The sequence below is a fragment of the Akebia trifoliata genome, chromosome 2 (genome assembly GCF_017979445.1).
Source record: "Akebia trifoliata isolate Shusen 1 chromosome 2, ASM1797944v1, whole genome shotgun sequence".
Taxonomy (NCBI): domain Eukaryota; kingdom Viridiplantae; phylum Streptophyta; class Magnoliopsida; order Ranunculales; family Lardizabalaceae; genus Akebia; species Akebia trifoliata.
The window spans coordinates 13,050,916-13,073,437 of NC_141376.1; the positions used below are offsets into that span (position 1 = coordinate 13,050,916).

General features: G+C 33.5%; 2 protein-coding genes and 1 non-coding gene across 6 annotated transcripts; all 3 read right to left on the reverse strand.

Moving 5' to 3' along the window:
- Positions 1 to 1,501: 1,501 nt before the first annotated feature.
- Positions 1,502 to 8,565, reverse strand: LOC147409641 (uncharacterized). Of its 3 annotated transcripts, XM_086431094.1 has the most exons (8): positions 8,451 to 8,554; positions 8,278 to 8,401; positions 7,845 to 7,930; positions 6,411 to 6,557; positions 6,184 to 6,292; positions 4,635 to 4,758; positions 3,110 to 3,380; positions 1,502 to 1,922 (listed from the first exon to the last, which is right to left on the reverse strand). In XM_086431094.1, the coding sequence occupies exons 2-8, from the start codon at positions 8,399 to 8,401 to the stop codon at positions 1,815 to 1,817; spliced, it is 969 nt and encodes a 322-aa protein (XP_086287220.1). In that variant the 5' UTR covers positions 8,451 to 8,554; the 3' UTR covers positions 1,502 to 1,814. The 3 variants fall into 3 exon arrangements, with proteins under 3 accessions (XP_086287220.1, XP_086287227.1, XP_086287214.1); XM_086431101.1 differs by having other exon boundaries at positions 1,502 to 1,933; positions 8,278 to 8,565; XM_086431088.1 differs by having other exon boundaries at positions 8,278 to 8,558.
- A 551-nt stretch (positions 8,566 to 9,116) lies between these two features.
- On the reverse strand, positions 9,117 to 9,190 carry TRNAV-CAC (transfer RNA valine (anticodon CAC)). The gene has a single exon. It is a non-coding gene; the product is annotated as a tRNA-Val (tRNA).
- Positions 9,191 to 17,332: 8,142 nt separating this feature from the next.
- Positions 17,333 to 21,466, reverse strand: LOC147409643 (uncharacterized). Of its 2 annotated transcripts, none has more exons than XM_086431112.1 (3): positions 21,298 to 21,466; positions 20,566 to 20,717; positions 17,333 to 17,933 (listed from the first exon to the last, which is right to left on the reverse strand). In XM_086431112.1, exons 2-3 carry the CDS (start codon positions 20,683 to 20,685, stop codon positions 17,472 to 17,474), a joined length of 582 nt encoding a protein of 193 aa, XP_086287238.1. In that variant the 5' UTR covers positions 20,686 to 20,717; positions 21,298 to 21,466; the 3' UTR covers positions 17,333 to 17,471. The 2 variants fall into 2 exon arrangements, with proteins under 2 accessions (XP_086287238.1, XP_086287235.1); XM_086431109.1 differs by having other exon boundaries at positions 21,279 to 21,459.
- Positions 21,467 to 22,522: the final 1,056 nt, after the last annotated feature.

Sequence of the window (22,522 nt, forward strand, 5' to 3'; positions counted from 1 at the left end):
GTTTATCTTATTTTTTAGATTTTTTTTTAGGCCTAATTCTTTTGTTTACCCTAATTGGAAGATTGTTTTTCATCTTGCACCACTTGTATAGCAAGTTTTCCTTCTAGCACTTTATCCACAGTGCAGAATCTAACATAGTACGAAAAAATAAAAATATAGCCCTCTCTTAGATCCATGGTTTTAAAACTTGTTTTGACATCTCATCTCATCCACGACCGAGAATGAGTCGTCTCAGACGAGTTTTCCAATACATTGGAATCATCTCATTTAACAATGAGAAAAATGAATTGTGATTTTAAATCTCATCGACTCAGTCTCGAACGAGATTTGAAACCATGCTTAGATCTGATTTAATTAAAAAATATTATAATAAAAAAAAAAAAGGTTTTTTTTTCCCCTTGATGATACAGCACTTTTAAAATGGACCTTGTTTGAGGACTGGAACTTAGAAGCGGGAATGAAAATAGGATTGAACTTTAACCAACTTAAATTTTCTGAAGATCACCCCAAGACTTCAACATTGGAATGAAACTTGGATTTTGGGCTTCTCGCACATAGACCACTGCGGATCATGCAAACAGCGGCAAAAGAATTCCAGCAATCGTGGCTAAGTCAAAATTTGGGATTTTGTGCATCATTTGTGGGTGTGTAAATAAACTATTTGCCTCCACTTTCTATGCAAAGTCCTTCTTCTATAAGGAAATCTAAACTCTGAACTGTTAAGAGCAACTCCAAATCTCCAATGTACTCGCTCAGGCTGGTCATCCCCTCCCACCTGTCGTTTTGCAGAGTTAAAACCTCAAGAAAAGACTCTCAACACACTCTGTATATGGAGAGCCAGTTCGAAATTTTTTGGAGAGAGAAAAAGAGTAAGAGGTAAAAGAAGAGATTGAGATCCTCTCTCTCTCTCTCTACCCGTTGGAGGTAAAACACCCAAGACGATTGAGAGCCATTTTAGTGTTGATGAATTTTTTGTAGAAATAAGGAAAAAAATACATTAAAATATATTTTTGCAGAGCCATTTTGGCCAGTAAGGTTGGAGTGTAAATCCCTTGAATAGGCAAAACCCCACTCCATAATAAACTGCCTACCAATTATGCCTAGTCAGTATGGCTATTTGCGTTAGAGTTGCTCTAACTGCACCCAATAAGTATGGACTTAATTTTCCACACTACCAATACCTAGGTATTTTTGGTGCATGGTATCAGAGCCAGTACCAGGTCTCGAGTTTCAACCCTAAGGAGCGACATTGCAAAACTACCACTTGGGACCTTAAAAAAGGGGCACTAGAGTGAAAACCAACACAAAGTGGATATAAGGGACATTAGTGGAGGGGGCAACATGGGGACCCACAAAGAAGGGCTGGGGATCGATAACGAAGGTACCAAACACAACAGAAAGAGCTTGGATGGCTGCAGATAAGGCCTCCACAATTGATGCGTGCCACCACCTTACCTCAAATTCCAAGACAGTTCATGACAAAAGGGAGATTACCATCATAGATGTCTTGGGAAATTATTATCAGTTATTAGGATTTTATGTGTGGAAGTATTCAAGATCTTTACACAGATCATCAAAATGAAAAAGAAGATTGTAAAATGTAAATACTCCCTTACCTAGTAATAACACCATTGACAAGCTGATTTATAAGATACATCTCACATCTAAAAGAGAAACCCATATAAGCATTTATTCATCTCTAATTATAGAGAAGAGCCAAACTGAAATTGAAGAATGACCCTCCTATCACCATATTGCAAGTCTGTCTACAATGCGTTTTACAATGTAACGAATGAAGAATGGCCACTTGAATTTTATAGGAGACCGAGTGACTTCAACTGTTGAACATGCTCGGGGGAGAGAGGTGGAGGGGACCAATTGGAATCTGTCATCTCACCGTCAACATCCTCCACGACGTATTCCTATTTAAGCACTTAAAAGATTCGAATCAAGCTATGGCACTTGATGAATAATGTAAATCTATAACACTGGTTCTCATAAGAAATATAATAAATAAATAAATAATCAAATAGAATAAAAAAAAACTCCTTCCAATTGCATGAATAATGTGGTTCCGATCTTATAGGTTTTTGGTTTCGATTTCGGTCAGATTATCAACTACCCAAGCAGTAACCATCATATTCAAACGGTTCCGTTCAGTTAGGCATCAAAATGTTTCCATTCCCAAAATGCTCAAGCAAAGTTAAATGAATAGTGCTGAAGTGACCTCAAGATTGTACCTCACATCGCACATCCTGACGTGAAAGTGTATAGGAACCATAAATGCTTTTTATCGAGATACGTGCGAAAAAGCATCTATGGTTCCCATGCACTTTCACGTCAGGATGTGTGAATGAGGTACAATATTGAGGTCACTCCAGCACGACTCACATTAAATTGCAGGTTCTTATTGGATATACTGCAATCAAAATCAATATTCATTTCACAAAATATTTCAGTGGATAGCAAATTTCAACCGAAACAATCAAATGTATACATTCTAGATTTCAAAGGATATATTTCAATAGACAGTAAAATTCACTTGAAACATTCTTTTTGGAAAAAAAAAATATTCTAAAAACATTGCTAAAGTTATATAAATAACCAAATTAATTGTTTGTAGAAAGGACTAGTCAACTACACAAAGGGTTTGACTTGTCCAAAGCAACTCCTCTTAGGCTGAGTCAAACCCTTTGAAATCAGTTTAAACAATTTTTATAAACTTATTTATATTTAAATTATTCTTTTATTATAATGTGAATTACTTGATGCTCAATCACAAAATCTTAGTCTATGCAAATCGTAAACATTTAAATCACCAAAAATTTATTATTTAACATCAAAAAGCACCAAAATCCGTTGACCCAACCAAATTTTCATAAACTCAGCCAAGATTTTCAAAATATCAGGCATGCAATTTCTAAAACCATGCCATAATCCTGAGATGAATTGGACGATCCTAGCTTCCTAATATTCTTTTGTACCTTTCCAAGTTCTAGACTATTAGAACTGTTTAAATGCTTTGATTTGGACTCGAACATTTTATGGGTAATCTTTTCTAAACCATGGTATCATAGTAAAAAAATGAATGTAAGCAATCATAACTCACTTTAGTTAGCATCCGCTTTGCGAGTATGTGATAGTGCCGCTGCCAAATCCTTTGCCCAACCATTGTAGCCACAAGTACACTATAGAATATGCCGATCAAAGTAAATAGTCCTAGAACTATCAAACCCATGATAAGAAGTAATGGTAACCCGGCTTCACCAGCACCCCCTAAACAACCACATTCACCAGCTGTACTTGCACAACTTTCAAAGCATGTGGTACAGTCGGTCCACATACAAATAGTGCCAGGTAAATGACAGTCTGCACACATACTGCAAGGAGAGGGAAAAGAAACATTATAGATCAGTAGAGAACTCCCAAAATTGAGTGAAGTATCCAACCATATGAAAAAGAGATGATGAGGACATCGTGAAGCCATACAGGGTTTACCAGAGGAGAAGGAGACCATTAACACTTTGGATGGATGACTTTTGGTAGCATTAGTTGGGTGTTTCTAAATTTGTGGTAGTTTCAGATCATAATATCCGTACCCATTGTTTCAGCAATTAATTTTTTTTATCTCACATTATCATATTAGAGTAGTTCACTTCATCCTGCATCACATGATGCATGTAGCTTGTGTGTGTGTGTATAGGTTCAGTTTGATATGAATGCAACACCCAATAATTACAATCTATAAATGAAATATTGTGATAATGAAGCAAAATTCATCCAATTTAAATCAATGTTTTCAGATGTTGAGGCATGAGACAAGGAGCATGGCTGGCCAATGCCTTGAGGAAGCCGCGAGGGATATGGCATACATCTCACATGCATAACATTTTTATATAAGTCATACAACACATATAAATAGTTAACTTTAAAAAATTAGGATAGTCATCACATATTTCCAAATTTCAAGTCTGAAATACACATAATCGAATTCCAAGTTTTACCACTCATTTAATATTTTCAGCAAGCACAACATCATACAAAGGAAGTCATTGATTTGATCCAAGTTTTTGTTCTATTTCATTTAATATTTCCAGCAAGCACAATTTTGCACTTTTTTAATCTCTTCTATTATTTTCAACAAACATGGTTTTACACTGTCCTACTCTTCCTATTTATTAACATGTAGTTATTAACCTACAAATTTAGCTTTTTATAACTTTTCAATTACTTTTATCTAAATAAATACTTAAACTTTTAAAAAATTTACTAGTTACAAAAATAAAATATAAAAAAGCAACACGTGCATCCCCTGTGTACTCCCCTCCCCCCTGGTAATGTATAAATTGATAAACGTGCCCCACATGAATAATAATATGATAATGAATAACGCGTGTTAAGAAGGCCACTATAGCTCCCAAAAGAAGGTAAAAATATCAAGGAAAATGTCAAAACGACATGGCACTATTCTTTGCTAATATCTCGAAGAAATAATATTTTTGACATATAAAGGAACTCTTAGAAATAAATTTCAAAATACTCTTTGTGACTAAGCCATGGAACCAATGGTAAGAAACATCAATGTCATAGGTATCAAATCCATCCAAGGTTCCAAACACAAAAACAAAATTTACCCAGGACGGCAGCAACAAAGACATAGTTCTCGACATGGCTGAGCTAGATCATTGCGCACTCTTCGATCATAACATGTGATGAAGCACCCGGACAATCCAAGCAAAGCAAAAAACAGTAGAGCTCCTGCACTCACCAACAAAAACAAGTGCATTAGGGATCAGATATTGAGGACCAAGATAATAAGACATGAGATGGTCGTGATATCTTCCCTAGAGATTTAACTTCAAATCACAAACATATAATGTCATAAAATTCTAAAGTAACATGTCATAAAATTCTAAAGTAACAAAATGACATCAAATGCACAATCGCAATATATTGAGTATCATCATTATCTTCAACAAAGCCTTATCACAAGGATTTGGGGTTTGCTAAACGAATATCGTCCAAAGTTGATTTGCTGAGAGCCTGAGATGGATGAGTGAAAAAAATTAGGAAAGATAACAATAGAAATGCATGCATTTTGGAAAAATGTTGGAGTAACCCCCAACAGGTGATGAACTCATAGAAATTTGATTGAAATGGTTTGGTCATGTGCAATGAAGGTTGATTACAGCCCTAATAAGGAGGAACGTGCAAGTTCAAGGTTATAAAAGAACAAGAGGGAGACAAAAAGAATAACGATTGAGGTAGTGAAAATGGACTTCAATACATGAGAATTAACTGAAGAAATGGCTATAAACAGAATTGAATGGAGGAAAAAGATCATCCAACTAACATACCCCAATTTTTTTTGGATAAGGCTCTAACAACGAGGATACTGAACTTAACTATTATTAGTATATATTGTTTACTTGTAGTGTTGTTTAAAAAGGTATAATCATGAGTCCCACACCCCATTAATTGAGGTATACTCCTCGTTCTTCAGGCCAACAAGTGCCTCACCTAAAGTATTGGGTGGGGGTAGAAATGGTTTTTTTTTAAACTAGCATAAACTCCAAAAAGTAGGTGCTTTCATTTGAGAGAGAAGGATCTTTTTTTCTAGTAATTTCAATTATTGCTAACCACAACTTCTACTGAGAAGCGTGATAAGAGGTTAATAATCAATCACTGAACTACAAATAACACACTTGGAAAGATTTTTCAGTTTCATTAATGCAAGAGAACTAAATTAGAGACATTTTTTTAGATAATGTAAAAATAAAAGAAACTTTTGCACAAGAAATAGAACCATAGGAATATCTAAAGAAACAGGCTAAGTACATAAAAGATATAAAATAGTTAATGACAAACAAATAGGAAAAAAGACCCATTCATCACAAGAAAATTTCCAAAAAGAATCACACCATCAATGCTGAAAGAAAAATACAAACACACGCCATTGTTTAGAGAAACAAAAGTCTGAGAGAGAAAAACAACTATCATCCTAGGCATATTGAACAATCTCATCAAATAGGTTCATCATATAGAATCTCATCAAATAGGTTCATCATATAGAACAAACAGAAAAATAAGTTATAAACATGGAGCAGAACAAGGGCAGTAACAAGGAAGGTAAACATTATAATGACAAAAGGATAAGACAAGTTATACTTTATCGAAATTTACCACATATGTAGTAGAAACTGAGTGCACTACCAAAACCCCAAGCCAAATGAAACCAAAATCTCTGATGACCATCAATTAAATACACTAAATATGACAATGAAGCAATTACCTGCACGCGAAGAACATAAAAAAATTAGAAATCAATCACTGAGATCTCAACAACAAAAAATTAAGTAATGAAAAAGAGAATGCAAGAAACAATTTGAAGAAGAGGACCGATGACTTACAAGTTGAACAGCCACGAAAATAAATATTATATCCCTAGTCACAAAGAAACGGAACTTCAAGGTTCGCCACTTCCTATCAGCAAGAACATGCACTCTCAAATGGTAAGGGGCCTTGCAAGTTGTGCAATGAGCAAATGCAAACCCTTCCTGCAGAAATTAAACTCAGATGATCAGATTCAAGCTTTCCTTGATGGTTGTCAATATTCAAAAATGTCACCCTATAAGAAGGGAGAAAAGAGAGCTGCTATTGGTACCCCAACTTTTACTTACTACACACCAATTAAAAATAAAGAAAATAAGTGAATGGTTGAGAAGAAGTAAAAGTTGGGGTGCCAACAGAATCTCTTTAGGGTTTTTTTTAGGTTATATTTCTATTTTTTGGGTTTAGGATTTTATATGAACCTAATCATAATTGTAAACAACTACTGGAACTGTTTGAATGAGTCATGATGTTTTGTAATGTTGAGATTATAATTTAAGCCAAACCATTGTAATGTTTGAAGAGTGTTTTAATCTTTAATTGGGTTATGATAAATAATTTAAGAAATTGGGGTATAATAAGTAAAATTTGGGGTGCCAATAGCAGCCCTCAAAAGAAAAACACAAAAAAGAGAATGAAATGCATCAAACAGTGGAAAATCGATATGAAGTTCAGAGCCCAAACCACTAAAACACATGCGTGTATAATGAATCAACTAATTGCACAAAGATGAGCTAAGAAGCACTTGTATAAAAAGAACACAAATCAATGTTTCTCAATCCTAGAAAGTCAGCTCGTTATAGGAATACAGCATCTTAAATCATGCAGAAACTACAGTTTCTTTTACATGAACTTTCAGAAACTTAATCTCCTTAAATAGGAAAAAAACAGATTGGGTCACTGAACATAAATGGCAAGAAATGCATAAGTGTATAAGCAAATACAAAAAGACACCAATAAATATGAAGTGCATCAAAGAACCAAAACTATTCATTTATAAATTGAAGATGAACTCGATCACATATTATATATACATATAAGGAAAGATATCCAAAATTACACGTACAAATTTCTGACAAGGCAATACAAATTAAATGTTGCTTATTAGTATAATATGTAAAGTTTTAAGTTATTGCAATCACATAAGGGTATCTGTTACATATGTCACTGAAAGAAAATGCAACACACAGTGGATCACTCAACAAATTATTTACGGTAGTTTCTACCAAGGTTGAAAATGTCGTATCGATTGAATGTTTCGGTTAATGAAAATACCAATACAGTATCGGCCAGTACATTTGATACAAACCAATACATTCCCGAAATATTCTATGTTTGGTATCAGTCTTAGCTGATACCGACATGTATCCACCAATGCATTCCGATATTTTAAACCATGGTTTCTACAACTACACTAGATTAGAATCATAAATTTTAAAGCTCGAATATTATACCTTTACGGCCCTCCAATGATCCAAACATTCGCGGTGAACATACTTCGAGGTTCCTTTGCACTTGCAAGGAGCAATAAAATCCCTGCCTGGGAAAATAAATAAATTGAAAATAAATTCTTTGAAAGTTTAGACATTCTCTCAATTCAACTACTAGGTTACGCAAATGAACTGAACTATCATCAATTAGGGGGGGTTTTGGGGTTTCCCCTCTGATTCATAAAGAATTACGAAAAATTTTACATAAAAACGGTACCTTTTCTCTACAAAGAAGAATGGAACAAAAATTGAATTTTGGAAGTTTATATAACAAATTAAATTCAAAACGAATTCACAATGGAAATCTTACAGAACGAAACAAAATTTTAGTAAAATTCAAACAAATCTACATAGAACGAGAAAGAATTCGATCGAAATCGAAGTAAATGTAACTTACCATCAGTTTCAAGACAGATTCTGCACTGGATTTGCTCTCCTGGTCCTGCTTCGAGATCGATCTCGTCCGGTTCGGTAATTGGAGAAGGTGCAATGAGAGGAGAAGCACTCGCTTGATCCGCCATTAAATTCAAAGAAGGAAAAAAAAAAAAAAAAAAAACAAGAATAAAGATCTAAATTTTGCAAAAACTATGAAGATCAGAAGAAACCCATTAATAATAATAAAAAAAACCTAAGAATGTATTCTCCTTGTTTTTAGAGGATTTTTTTATTTTTTTATTTTTTTATTTTTTTTCAACAACTTCTAAGGTCTGTAATGAAGAAGAAAAGAATAAGGGCGGTGCTGCAGTAACATTCAGATTGACATCGTTTGGTACATTGGTGTGCACAGAACCTTCATAGAAGCTTCTCAATAGTATCTCGATGAAAACATCGGTTCTCTATGGACGATCCACGTCAGCAATGTCTGAAACGATGTCAATTTCAAAGTTACTTCAGCATTTTCCAAAGAATATAATAATAAGTTCCATTTTGGGTCTCCAGGCAATTTATCTGGATTCTAGAGTGGACTTCATTGCATTTTGACTACTTGTAGTTTAAGTAAATTGTCTAATATACCCTTGGTAGAGAAAGTAGTTGCTGGGGAGGGGTATAAGAGCCAATTAACGAAGTTTGTAGTGGTAATCAACCTCTGCGTTTGAGGGGTATAACGGTCAATTAACGAAGTTGGTAATAGAAGTCAACCTGAGTTTGACTCATGAGTTACTTGGTTTGAAAACCTGAGTTTTGCCATGACACGCTCGAGTTAAATTAAACACTAATTAAAAAAACTTAAGAAGTTGTCTGAGCCCGGGTTCGAACCGGGGACCTCTAGTGTGTGAGACTAGCGTGATAACCAACTACACCACCCAGACTTTTTTATTAATAAGCGATTATTTTCTCTATTTAGTTTAAAGTATCTTTATCAACCAAGGTTGAGGCATCACCTATCAAGTATCAACACTCACAAACCTTACCAATTGCTAAGTTGGTTTGAACACATAAATGAAAAAAAAATATGTAGAAAATTTAACCACCACATTCATAAAGGCAATAACAATTGAAAAATGATCATATACCTTAAAAGAGAGAGTTATATTAGATTATGCTAGATTTTAGTCATAATGCTTCTCGCTACTTATGATTTAACCCTTTTATGAGAAATTATATGAATCGAGTAGAGTTATTATCATGCAACAATTCCTATAAAAACATAACCAAATATCTTGGGTTTAGTTGTTAATATTTGAGTTAATAAGATAACTTTGTATGGAAGAGAATTCCAATGTTTTATGCAAAAATGATAACCTATATAAACATTGTTAAGATATTAGGGATTCCCAAGAAAATTTTCCTCGATGAAAGCTTATTAATCCTTAGAAAATTGGAATTGATCTCTAAAATATATGCAATTTTTCCTCAAATCCTAACAATCATGTTGATAAAGAGACTAGAAAAGTCCATATTTTATATACACCTAACCAAGTGAAAATATTGTGCATCTTCTGTTAGAACTTTATATCATGTAGCCCATGGACTTCATGATTTTTATAGTTTAATTGCACAAGGATTTTATATATAAAAGATATCAATATTAAAGAATCTCAATATCATTAGAATAATTAATATTCTTTAAAATTAATAAGACCTCGATGGATAGAAAACTTACTAGAAAAATAACTCTAAGCCCTCAACCTTCATCTATAAAAAAAGGATCATTGACCTTATATTGGCGATGAATATAGAATTAACTAATTGTGAAAAATACACATAGAAGAGAATTCTAGTAGAGTGATATCCATCAATCAATTGTACCTAACCGATCCATATAGAGAGAAGGGAGAAGGTGAGTTTAGAAGAAATGATCAATTTGATTGGGATTTCAAAAGTTTCGAGGAACACATGGATCAAAAAGCACACCTCCAACATTTTGAATCAACAACTTTGAATGAATAGTATGCTTGAAGTATATAACAGATTAGATCCTATTGGGAAAAATCAAAATATATTAAAATCATGTTTTAAGATTTTCAATGTGTAAAATATAACATGTGATATTAGAGTAATAGATTCTTGAATCTCCATATCTTAGCTACAAACTATTCATGCATAAAGGTTGTCGTGATTTAAGATAAAATTCTATATATATATATGACCATGATTATTATGATTGAAATTCGATTTCAATATTTTTCTGTTTAAAAGTTCAAATTATCATCTTTAAGAATTTCCATTTTGTTCCTAGATTTCGATCTAATTGAATTCAGATTTTTGGTTATATATATTTCGGTCAATGAATTCAAATTTTTTGTTATAATTTCTTGGTAAATTGAATTCAAATTTTGGTTATAAATTTTCAGTCAATGAATTCAGTTTTTATTTAAAAAAGATTTCAATCCAATTGAATTCAAATTTTAGTTATACATTTTCAGTCAAGGAATTCAATTTTTGTTTAAAAGATTTTGATCTAATTGAATTCAAATTTTGGTTATGTGAATTCAAATTTTTTTAAAAGATTTTTTATCACTTGAATTTTGATTTTGCATATATATATATATATATAATGATTCAATTAAATTTTGATTTTTCTTATATATCATGATCTAATTGAATTTTGATTTTGCTTATATATATAATTATTCAATTGAAATTTTGAACGTGAAGAAGATCTGAAATCAAGTTTCTTCAAATGTTTGGAACGTGAAGAACTTCATTTAGAGTTAGGACCTTGCTAGATGTGAAATTCATATTCACTTTTTCTTTTTCGATCACAATAGATGTGAATGAATTTTTCATAAACAATTTTTTTTCTCGAACGTTATTATAGAATGAAAACATCCATATCTCGGATGATATGTGTTTGGTGTCTCCCATATCCAAGCATCAATCATTAGTATTTCCTACCAGATTCACTTCTAAAACAACTATTAATAAGTTTTGCATTTCAGTCACATTGGTTTGTCCTTATTTCTAATGGTGTTACTGATTTTTTATCCTGCGATAGTCCTTGGCATGGTATCTAGGTTTATTACAAAAATAGCAATTTACCTTGATCATCTAGATATTGACTTTTTGGACCATGCAAGTTATTCTTTACATTCTTTTTATGGAATCCAAATTTGAACTTTCTATTAAATTTGGCAGGTTCTTCTTCCACTACATTTGCTTTAAAAATCATAGAATTTGTTTAATTCTTCTTTTCATTCTTTCAGTTATCCTCCTCAATTCTAAGTCTTGTCACTAGATTCTTGAATCCCATTTATTTTCTTTTATGTTTCAAATTATTTTTAAAATCTTTTCAATATAGTGATAATTTTTCAATTGTCGATTCAACTTGGAATCCTTCACTTATACTCATGCCTTCACCATGAATCTCATGAGTAAAGATTTTGAGCTCTTCGGATTGTAATACTACGGACTTAGAATCCACCATCTTAAAGTCTAGAAAATGCTCAACAACAAATTTTTTTGTGTTAACATCTTCTAGAGTATATTTCTTTTCAAGACTTTCCCAAAATTTTTGACAGATTCAACAGAAGAGTAAATCTTATAAAGAACACTACTTAATCCATTTATGATATAATTGCGGCACATAAAATTGGAGTGTTTCAATTTTCGATATTCATCTCTTTTAGTTTGGTCTTCCTCATTATCATCCAAAGAAATTGGTTCTTGGGTGATAATTTGAGTCAAACGTAATGTTGTTAAATAAAACAACATTTTCTATTGTCAGAATCTAAAATTCTTACCATTGAATTTTTTGAATTTTTCACTGTGCACAGAATTAGTGACTGTCTCCATAGAAATCAATAGTTAATTTCGTTTTAAATTGTTAGAAAATGGATATTGATTTCCTATGAAAAGAGAGAAGAAATTTGAATTAATTCTTGATTTTTGAATTGAATGTAACAGAAATACTCAACTTAAAAGTAATAGTTGAGACATGCACAAAGTTTTCTTCTTGGGCCCCTGTGTGCGCTTGTGAGTCCGTCCACTACTTCTATCAACTTTAAAGCTAATAGACATACAATTATTTACAAGTTGCAAATCAACTCTTCTCTTAATCGATGTGGGACTAAAATTACACAAGGTAAAATCAATACTAACAACTAAAACAAAAAAAAAGCATAAAACAAAAGCATATATATATATATATATAAAGCATAAAGTTCAGATTGGGTTTTTACCCTATAGTTAAAACCCATTCAATATTAAAGAGTTTTGAAATTCAATCATCTAGATTCCAACAATTCACTTCCCTAGTCGAGTTTCCAAATATGTATACAAGTCAGTTTTTGTAACAGATGAGCTCTTGCGAATTTTTCTCACCAAATGAAACCGTCATAGCTTCTAAGTTCTTAATGACTACCTACCTACAAAATCATATGTTGTTGACAATGTTGGTATTCGTAATCGAGTGACAATTTATGATTTGAAACAATTACTATCGAATTTGGAGTCAAGGAAGAATTTCCACATTAATTTTGGTTATTATCCGCAAACTTATTCTCGATCGATACCTATTAGATGATTAGACCTAGAAAGATTAAAATAAAAAGCTAAATTTAAGCATCACAACATACAACTAAAAGAAATTATATATCACTTAAATTGCTCATTTTTATTGCATCTCAAGGATCACTGTTAGTCACTCATTTTTTTTTTTTTTTTTGAAACATGTTTTTTAATGTCAGCCACTATTGTAATGTGATCTTGGTGGTTATACTAGACCAAAGATTTGAACAATGGAATAATGAACCCGGGGGCAGAGCTAGGATTCAACTTATGTGGGGGCAGCTAAGAGTAGAAAAATATTTGTGGGGACAATTAAGAGTGAAAAAAAATAGTTGTGGGGGCAACTAAGAGTGGAAAAAAAAATAGTGGGGGCAATAGTGACATATTTCTTTATCCGCCGCTAAAATCTCTCACAATAGCACATTAATCCATAGAATTTGAAAACTCTTGTGAGGGCAAATGCCCCCACTCGATATCCGCCCCTAGATGTACCCCAGCAATATTAAGTTGAAACATTCAATATTGTAGGAATTTTCTTCACAAATGATACATTGCCGGAATATGGGATTTTTACATGACTTTAAAACACTCTCTATCTAAATGGGCCATGGTTTTAAAACTCGTTTTGTTGTCTCGTCTCTGAACGAGATCAAGTTGTCTTGAATGAGTTTTCAATATGTTTGAGTCGTCTCATTCAACAGTGAGACAAATGAACCATGGATTTAAATCTCGTTTGATATGTTTGACTTATCTATCCGTCTCATTGGTGGACGATATCGAGACCTATCGGATGAGTCGTCTCAGTCTCGGACAAGATTTAAAATCATGGTGTGGGCTAGTGGGCCAAAACTTTATGAGGCCACATCCATATTTAGTATTTCTATTTGACGTGGGAGGGGGGAGGGGGGTTCTTTTTTTTCTTGGAATCATTTCTATTCCCCAATCTCATTTCAGACCATTGAGAACTTATACTTCAAATCTCATTCCCAAAATATTTGAAACTCATTTTGCATGAAAATTGTAATCCATCCATCTTGCTAATCTCTTTTTCTTTTTTTTTTAACAAAATTTGATAAAATGAAACATGATTATAATGAAGTATTAAGGAATTTTTTTAAAAAAAATAATTATGTATTCACTATTTATTAAAAAAAATAACATTTTTAAAAAAAGATAACAACCATACATTAGATGTTTACAAAAACATCACGTTGAATTAAATATTTTTAAAAAATAGTTAAATACTGAAAATACCCTCCACACATGCCCAGTCATGCGTTACAAGTGGATGTTTCCGAAAAAACAAAAAAACAAAAAAAGTAAAATCACAAAAATACCCCCATACCTACCCAACCATTTATTGAGCTCAGATTCATTTCTCATCCCTTTATCCTAGAGAATGCTCAATCAACATCATTTTTTTTCTTTGGTCAATTTTTTTTGTTTTGTAAGACTGAAGTGTTGGAATCCCCAATTTGCAACCAATTGAAAGGATTATGGAGAAATTGTCTTTGACCTTTGGACGGGTTTGGAGTCAAGGAATGTGAGTCGATAATCAAGTCTAGGATATAAAAAAAACTTTGTATGTGTTTCTTCTTTTGCTAAAGTAAGAGAGTTTTTGTAATAAAATTGCAACAGATAGGTCTATCCCGTAAATATCTCTTAGTTTTACTTGGGTAAGGCTAACACGTCTAACTTAGTCCGGTGGTATGGCATGCATGGGCAATCCTTTAGATTTCATAGAAAAGCTCACATTCGAAAAAAATTAAAATAAAATAAAAAATTGGAATTTTTCAATTTGAGCGAGAAAAAATAGTTTCAATCGAATGGAAAAAAATTTCATTAAAATAATCGAAGAGCTCGAAGAGAAGAAAATAGAAAGATAGAGTAGAGTTAATCAATGAAGTCCAAAAATCTCATAGTATATACTAAACTGAGATTTCCATTTAATTCTTTCCAAATTGATTAGGAATCAACTGGCATAAATTGATTTGGATTTCAAAAAGAACAGTAGATGTTATAATCACACAATCTGTTCAAATTGAGTTAACTCGTTTTGGTGTTTGTTCCAATTTAGATCCACATTTGACTATCTTATATTAATGAATCCACTCAATTAAATTTTAACAATTTGATCCACATTATCTATTCAATTTGATAAATTTTTTATCTTTACAATTTTATGATTTCAATTCATCCTAAGAATTTTCCCAAAATCATATTTTCACTGAAAATTTTGATTGGATCGACAAATATTTATATTAAATTTTCAATGTGTAGGTAATATTCAACATGCAATGAACGTATCACACACATCCGTGCCTAGCACGGATGTATGTCTGATTTACAAGAAGGCAATGGTGAGCATCATCTTCTAGAAGTTGTTGAAATAAGTACCCGAGAAATCTTCTATCCCTTGAAAACCTTCTCCTCAGAAAAATAGAAGCCCTCTTCATAGTCTTTGAAGCTTGTTTTCGGCAAGCAGTGATGCAACCTTGAATTTACTCCATTCTTCAGATATCAAATTCTGTGTTGACTTTATGATACAAACAATTACTTCAAAGTACTGGACGATAATAATTAAAAAAAAAAAAAAAAATAGGTCTGATATAAGTGCCACAAGTACCATATGGATTTAAAATACATATTAGTGTGTGCAGGATTTGCTTAGTAGCTTGAGGTATTTTAAACACCAACAAATTTTGCTAGACAGCATTCCTATTTTGTAGTCTCTCGTAAAAATCATGGTAAATGGGTGTATCAAATGTTCACCAAAACTAATGAAGGTAATGTAGATGGTATGATAATTTGAAAATAATAATGACAACAATGGCATTACTAACACATTTCACTTACAATTCTTTTGGTTTCCTCCAATCTTTCAATGCCAGCATTTTTATACTGCAAATAAGACAAGTAGATTAATGGCTTTATTAACATGCGATTGACATTGTTTGTAGTGGAAACAAAATAAACGAACTGATAGAGAATTACACAAAGCTTAATGTTCAATAGAATGACAATAAGAAAAAATAAAAATTGTTAAAACACAATGAGAAACTATCCTTTAATTACCTGACGATGTCTTCAATGATTAGGACCCAGAAAGGTTTTGTGTGTGTGTGTGTGTGTGTGTGTGTGTGAGAGAGAGAGAGAGAGAGGTAGGTTTTCTCAATGGCGTTAAAAAAGAAATTGTTCAATTAGCTTAAATTGCTCAATTTTATCACAGCTGGAGGACACAGTAAGTAATTCTTTGTTTATTTTCAAACATGTCTTTTTAATGTTGATCATTCTAATCATGAGAGGGCAACGGTTACAATGGACATGGTTTGAATGTTTGTACCTTCAAATGTTTCAATCAAGTCATTCAATGTCTTTAGAATGTTTTGATCAAATCTTGATTTATTTTTATTACCTTAATACAAAATTTTAAACCTTAGGGGAGGTTAGATTTCAAGTCAAGTCGATGATACCATGATCCAAATGTGCCACATGGTACACTATACTTGGCCCTATTGATGTTGTCAATGATTTCCTAATCTTTGGTGGACCTACACTTCAAAAATAGTCTAATTGATGATTCTAACGGTTGGAATTGAGCATTTTTGGCTAAAGATTTCATGGTCCAATTTTTTTTTTTTTTTCTTTGATGGTAATGGCTCCATGAAAAATGCTCAAATTTAAGGGAAAGTGTTTAATATATTCTCTGCAGCAGAAGGGACATCTTTCTAAATGCACCGACCCTATTGAATGGTGAACTTTAATCATCGAGATCAATAAATCAAATTTGTGATCCCTACAATTTAAATGTTGACCTTGATGATTCACGTTCAATCATCAACAATTTAAAACTTTTGATCTCAACGATTGTAAATGACTAAATGTCGATTTCGACAATTTGAACAGAAGTCAATCTCAATGATTTAAATTATTCATCTCGATAATCAGACACTACAAAATGATTAGTAAGCAATACAATAAGAGTCGTGCGTGCTAGAGTAACATTGAAATTGACATCCTTTGGGACATTGGTGTGCACAGGACCAAAGATGCTTCTCACTCAAATCTCGACGAAAAGCATCAAAGGTTTCATATTGCACATACACCTCAGCAGTAATGTCTGAATCGATGTCAATTTCAATGTTACTTCAGCATTTTCCATACAATAATGAACTCTATCCGAATCATAGATTGGCCTAAATACATCAGATCTAAAGACCCAAACTATGGGTCCAATCCAGACACACCAAATTGCATTCCAAAAGCATGGAAGACTCTAGAGGATGGGTTCATATTTCATGACAGAATATCCTCAAAGGAGACAACAATAGGAACCCTTAGCACATGAAGGAAAGAAAGACCTAATATTTGACTAAAACAATATGATCAGATAGTGAAGATGTCCTGCTTCAGAAAAGAAGATTTGATGAAACCAACATTTCCCATCTAAATTTATGCAAACATGTTGATAATCCGAGGCACAGTTGCTGAACTCATTCACAAGAAGTTCAAAAGTTTTCTCTAAATATTGCATAGAAAAAGATAGTATTTTTACCTAAAAAATAAAATCACCTTAAACAGGCCTCTCTCCATTAAAAACTAAATAAGTTCAAGTTAGAGAGCAACTAAGAGAGAGCAACTTCACTTCTTCCTCTTCTTAGGGGGTTGAAGGGCCTCTTCCTCCTCATCTTCTTCTTCCTCTTCCGGCTCCTCTTCTTCCTCTACAACGTCCTCCTCGTCCTCATCCCCACCATCGTCATCATCATCGTCGTCATCGTCATCATCATCATCATCATGGTCCTCACCATCATCGTCTTCCTCCTCTTCTTCTTCTCCATTTTCTTCCCCTGCTCCACCTGCTCCGCCTTCTGGTCCTCCTCCCTTCTTCGAGTTATTGTTGTTGCTTTTAGGGTTGGTACCATAACCTCCTCCATCTTCCGAAGATAGTTCCTCTTCACCTTCTCCAAAACCGCCTTCGCCATCATCGTCGTCATCTTCGTCTCCATCTTCCTCAGCATCAATGGGCTTGGATTGGGTTTCGTTCTCACGGTCTCCTTTGCTTTTAGGTTCGTTCATTATCAACAACCAAAATGGATCCTGAAACTGCTCAAAAAATCCAGATGCATATGGGGTGATTTCAGAAGGCTTACTCAGATTAATTTATAGAACTATTAGGTCTCGCTGAGAGTCGCATAAGGCACCGGATCGAGGTTAGACCACATATATGCTAGTACTATTCAAATCATGGCATGAATGTAGTATACAAACATAAGTAAAAGAACTACCAAATTCGAAATACTAGTTACATACATAGGTAACTCTGCCCATATGTGTTTCTTCCACACCACATTACCGGCCACAACCCAGATAAAGAAAGGATATAGGTCGTGTTGGAACCATGTAAAAAAAAATCTCCAAATCATCTTTTTAGAAGATAGACTATCAGAGAAATCCAACTAAAAAAAAAGATTTAGATTAAATAAGCAAGTGTAATTGGCTCATTAGTTCCAACTCTTCATTCCCATCCATGTTCCTAAGTAGGGCTGCAACTTGGGCGGGTTGGCCCGAGCTCAACCCGATTGATGGGTGAGCACTGAGTTATGTGGAAAATGAATTGAGTCTAGGTTAGTATACCTCAACCCGACCTCAATTTGGGTTGGGTTGAGGTCGGGTACTCAACCCGAACCCAATGCCTATACTAATATATAAATATTTTTATAGTAATTATAATTTTTTTTTTTAGTATAACTTTTAGATTCATCTTATTATTAGGGCTTGTGGATAATTGGATATTATTAATGTGGGCTTTTGTTAAGTATGGTTTGTCTAAATACTCTCTCAATGATGGATTAGGAGGTTGTATGTGATTTTAATTACTAGTGATTTTGTTTTTGATGTTGTATTTTTTTCTAAGATAGAAAATTTATTTATTGATTAAAATGAAATTAGGGATATTCAACAAACCAACCCATCCAAGCTGCCCAAAATTACCTAACTCAGGCTAACCCAAGCTCAACCCAATTTTAGAAGATCAAGCTTGGGTTGAGCTTGGATTAGTGAGCTCAGGCCCGACGGTCGGGTTGAGGGTTCTACCACTTGGGTTGAGCCTGGGTTTACCCTCCAAACCGCTAAGGTTGCAGCCCTATTCCTAAGTGTCCAACCAGTGTGCATCTAAAGCCTAGCATTAATATTAAAAAGAGGTTCCTCACTCAGCTGTGTAGGGCTGTCATTCTGTATGTATTCGATTTGGTATCAAATTGGTACCAATCCGATAAGGAATTTTTTAGACCCAGACCTGATCCGGATCAGATCAGAACTGTCATTTTCAAATCCGACCTGATCCAATGTGACAAGTATTTCCTAGAAAACAATCCGAAAAAACAACAATTTCCCGACCCATTTCGATTTAATAAAATTATAGCTAGTATTTAAATCAAATTTTAAATATAATACAAATTTCAAACACATTATTGGATTGGGTCCCTATCGGATCAAAAGTTGGTTGATCCAAGACCAATATGATAAGTTATCATATTGGCTACTTATTGAAATCCAATCCCTTGATTTAGGCCCATAGTTGTCAGATTGGAACTGGCCGGATTTCAGGTCCGATCCTATCCATTGACAGCCTTACTAATATTTTGAACTAGGGTTCTTTACTTAACAATGATATTTTGAACAAAAAATATCCAAGCTGATCCCACAATTACTAAATTTAGTGTGGATCCTGTACTCAAGGAGTAGGCTAACGTTATCCAACTGAACTCTCCCTTTTGACACTTGGATCATGTCCATGGACCGAATTGGTTTAACCAGATGAGTCAAATTCATCTCATACAAGATAAACCATTTAACTCGGTTTAGATTGATTTATTCATATATTTATATGAAAGTAATTAAAAATATTTTTATAAAATAAAATAGATTAAACAATTTAAATTCTAAAAAATATATTTTAATCAAAATATACAAATCCCAGTTGACTCAGCCGAGCTTTACAGATTCAGATGAGATTTTCAAAATATTGTCAGTCATCTCATTTATCTCGCGAGATGGTGTGAAATGACTAGGTCTTCGGACGATATTTAAAACCAAATTCGATTATAAAAGAAGAGAGATTCTATTGCCACACCAACTTTTGCTAAATCACCCCATTTCATATGAAATATCTTAAGAGTCATCTCGTTTATCTCGCGAGATGGTGTGAATTTATGACCAAGTTCAGTTATAAATAAATAAATAAAAATAGATTCTATTGCAACACCCACTTTTTCTAAGATCAGCCCATTTCACATAAAATATCCCTAAAGCATTGGATCTGCTCTAAGTAAAATTTGGTGTGACCATAGTGACCATAAAAGCTCTCTAAAATTAAAAATGCAAAAAAATCCGAATATTCGAATATATCTTAATAATTAAATAAATAAATAAAAATCTTTACCTTCTTGATTTGACTTTTTCAAAAATCACACATTTCCACATATTTTCTAATCAGATGGAATAAAGTTAGATTATATTCGAGGTGTGGGCCCCACTCGCAACCAATTGGAACTCAAGCACGCCAAAACTACACTTTAATTTTTCTTTTAGGTTCCGGAGCGGTAACAGTTCAATCTCGGCGCAAGTTAGCAAATAACACAAAACCACTAGTGAAACAATACACGAGTATGAAAATCAAGATCCTAATCATCAAATTAAGGCAAATCTAATTAAAAAAATTAATAAAACAACTTACTTGAGCCGAAACCAGAGCTTTGACCAGGGCTGAGGTTAGCAAAATAGCTTGTGTTTCTAAGGCGCAAGTTAGCGAACCCTGGTTGACCATGATCTGAACCGGACCCTGGTTAGTCTTCATTTGTACGGAAGAGATCTCTTGTTTGAGAGAACCTGAGAAAAGCAGAGAAACATAATACGACCGTTAGATTCGTTCTGAATTCGGCAGAGCCGTTAGATCTCCAACTAGAATCAGAAAACAAATAAAATAATTAAACCTTCTGAGTTTCATGCAAAAAGGCCGAACTGAAAGAATAGAAAATCGGAAAAAATATCGGAAGAAGGAAAAAATATATTTTTTTTTAAAGCGGTCTTTAGGAAGAAGACAAGGGACTCCTCTCATGAAACAGAAAACAGATGAAAATGAAGGATTTGGCCGGATATGCACCGGAAAATGACGAAAATTGGTGGTTTTAAAGAAGAAATCGAAACTTTCGACGGAAAATTCGAAAAATCTCGCCGGAAAAATAGAAAAAAACCAAGGATTCGAGTAAAATGGCACCAAAACAACTCATACGAACTAAAAATTTAAGAGAAATAAGAAGAATCAAATCTAAAACTCAACAAAACCCTGAAAAACGTCAGATCGAAACCAAAATACACGAAATCAAGCAGAGAAACTCGAATTCTGCAAAATCGAAAGAAAAATAAACGAATCAGAGAAGGAAATCGTACTTGAGATCAAGATCTGAACCTTAAACTAACAGATCTGGAGGATTTCGGCTCTAGAACCTCAAGAAACCAGTATCAAAAACCCCTTTCATCCTCGGCCGTCCGATCTTAGCTTGTAGAGATAGAGACGCAGATGAGAAATATATATTAGATAGACAGAGAGTGCGGTCTCAAGTACGAGCTTTGCTGTGAAGCTGCCCGTGAGTTTCACTGAAGCTTACTAGAGCCTTACGGGCAGTATGGGCAGTTTTGCGATGTTGCGTAATATTGTGTTACGGTTTGGTTTGACCAACACTGGTTTCAGACCATTGGATTTAACCTTATTGATCATCTACCAGTTATAATCCAACGGTCATAAATCAAGAACTAAGATAAAGATCGAACAGCCTAGATTTATCGGGTCTTGATCTTAAGTCTTAACCATGGTTAGTTTATCGTAGGTTTAGTGGTTTACTGATGTACTAGTCGCTTTCTCATACTTTATTCTGGAAGCTCGAGAAAATAAACCACTGAAATTCTCTTATCGCCAAATTATCGTTGATTTATCGTAAGATATTTTTGGTGTTTCAGTTACAGAAAGTATCTCTTTTTTCCTATATTTCTCTTCTCATATCTCTCTATATCATTAATCGTTGGTCACAAAAGTGTCCAACAACGTTGGAGAGTAGAACTTTGAAGAAAACTTTATTCTAACGAGAATAAGGCACGTGGCGCATAAATGCTTATTATAGAGAATAAATAGAAGATTATTATAGCATCTTTGATTTTATAGACCAATACTACGATCTGAGGATATTTGGCAATGAAACATACGAGAATCGATCAACTTGTGAATTTGTGTGGGTTCTCCACATTTTTCTTTTTTCAGGTAATTTAGAAATCCCCCTCCAATTATGGCCATAATTAGATATGACCCTATGTTTTGATGACCTAGTTCTTCTCATCTAAGATAATATAAATGACCTAAACACCCTTGTCTTCAATCTTTTGATGAAAATTCCTTAATTTTTATAATAAAACACAGTGATGGATCAATTATAGGGGGATAAACATTTTTTCCAACTATAGTCAGACAAAGGGAATGGAGTCCACACTATCTTGCCTTTCCTCTTCACCCCCTTCAATGTTATCGTTTTTCCTCTCTTTTCTCTTCCCTTCCTTTTTCAATAATATCTTTATGACCTATTTTAATAATACCCTTCTGATTTTATTATTTTTTCGTTTTTACCCATTTACCTCAAAGAAGA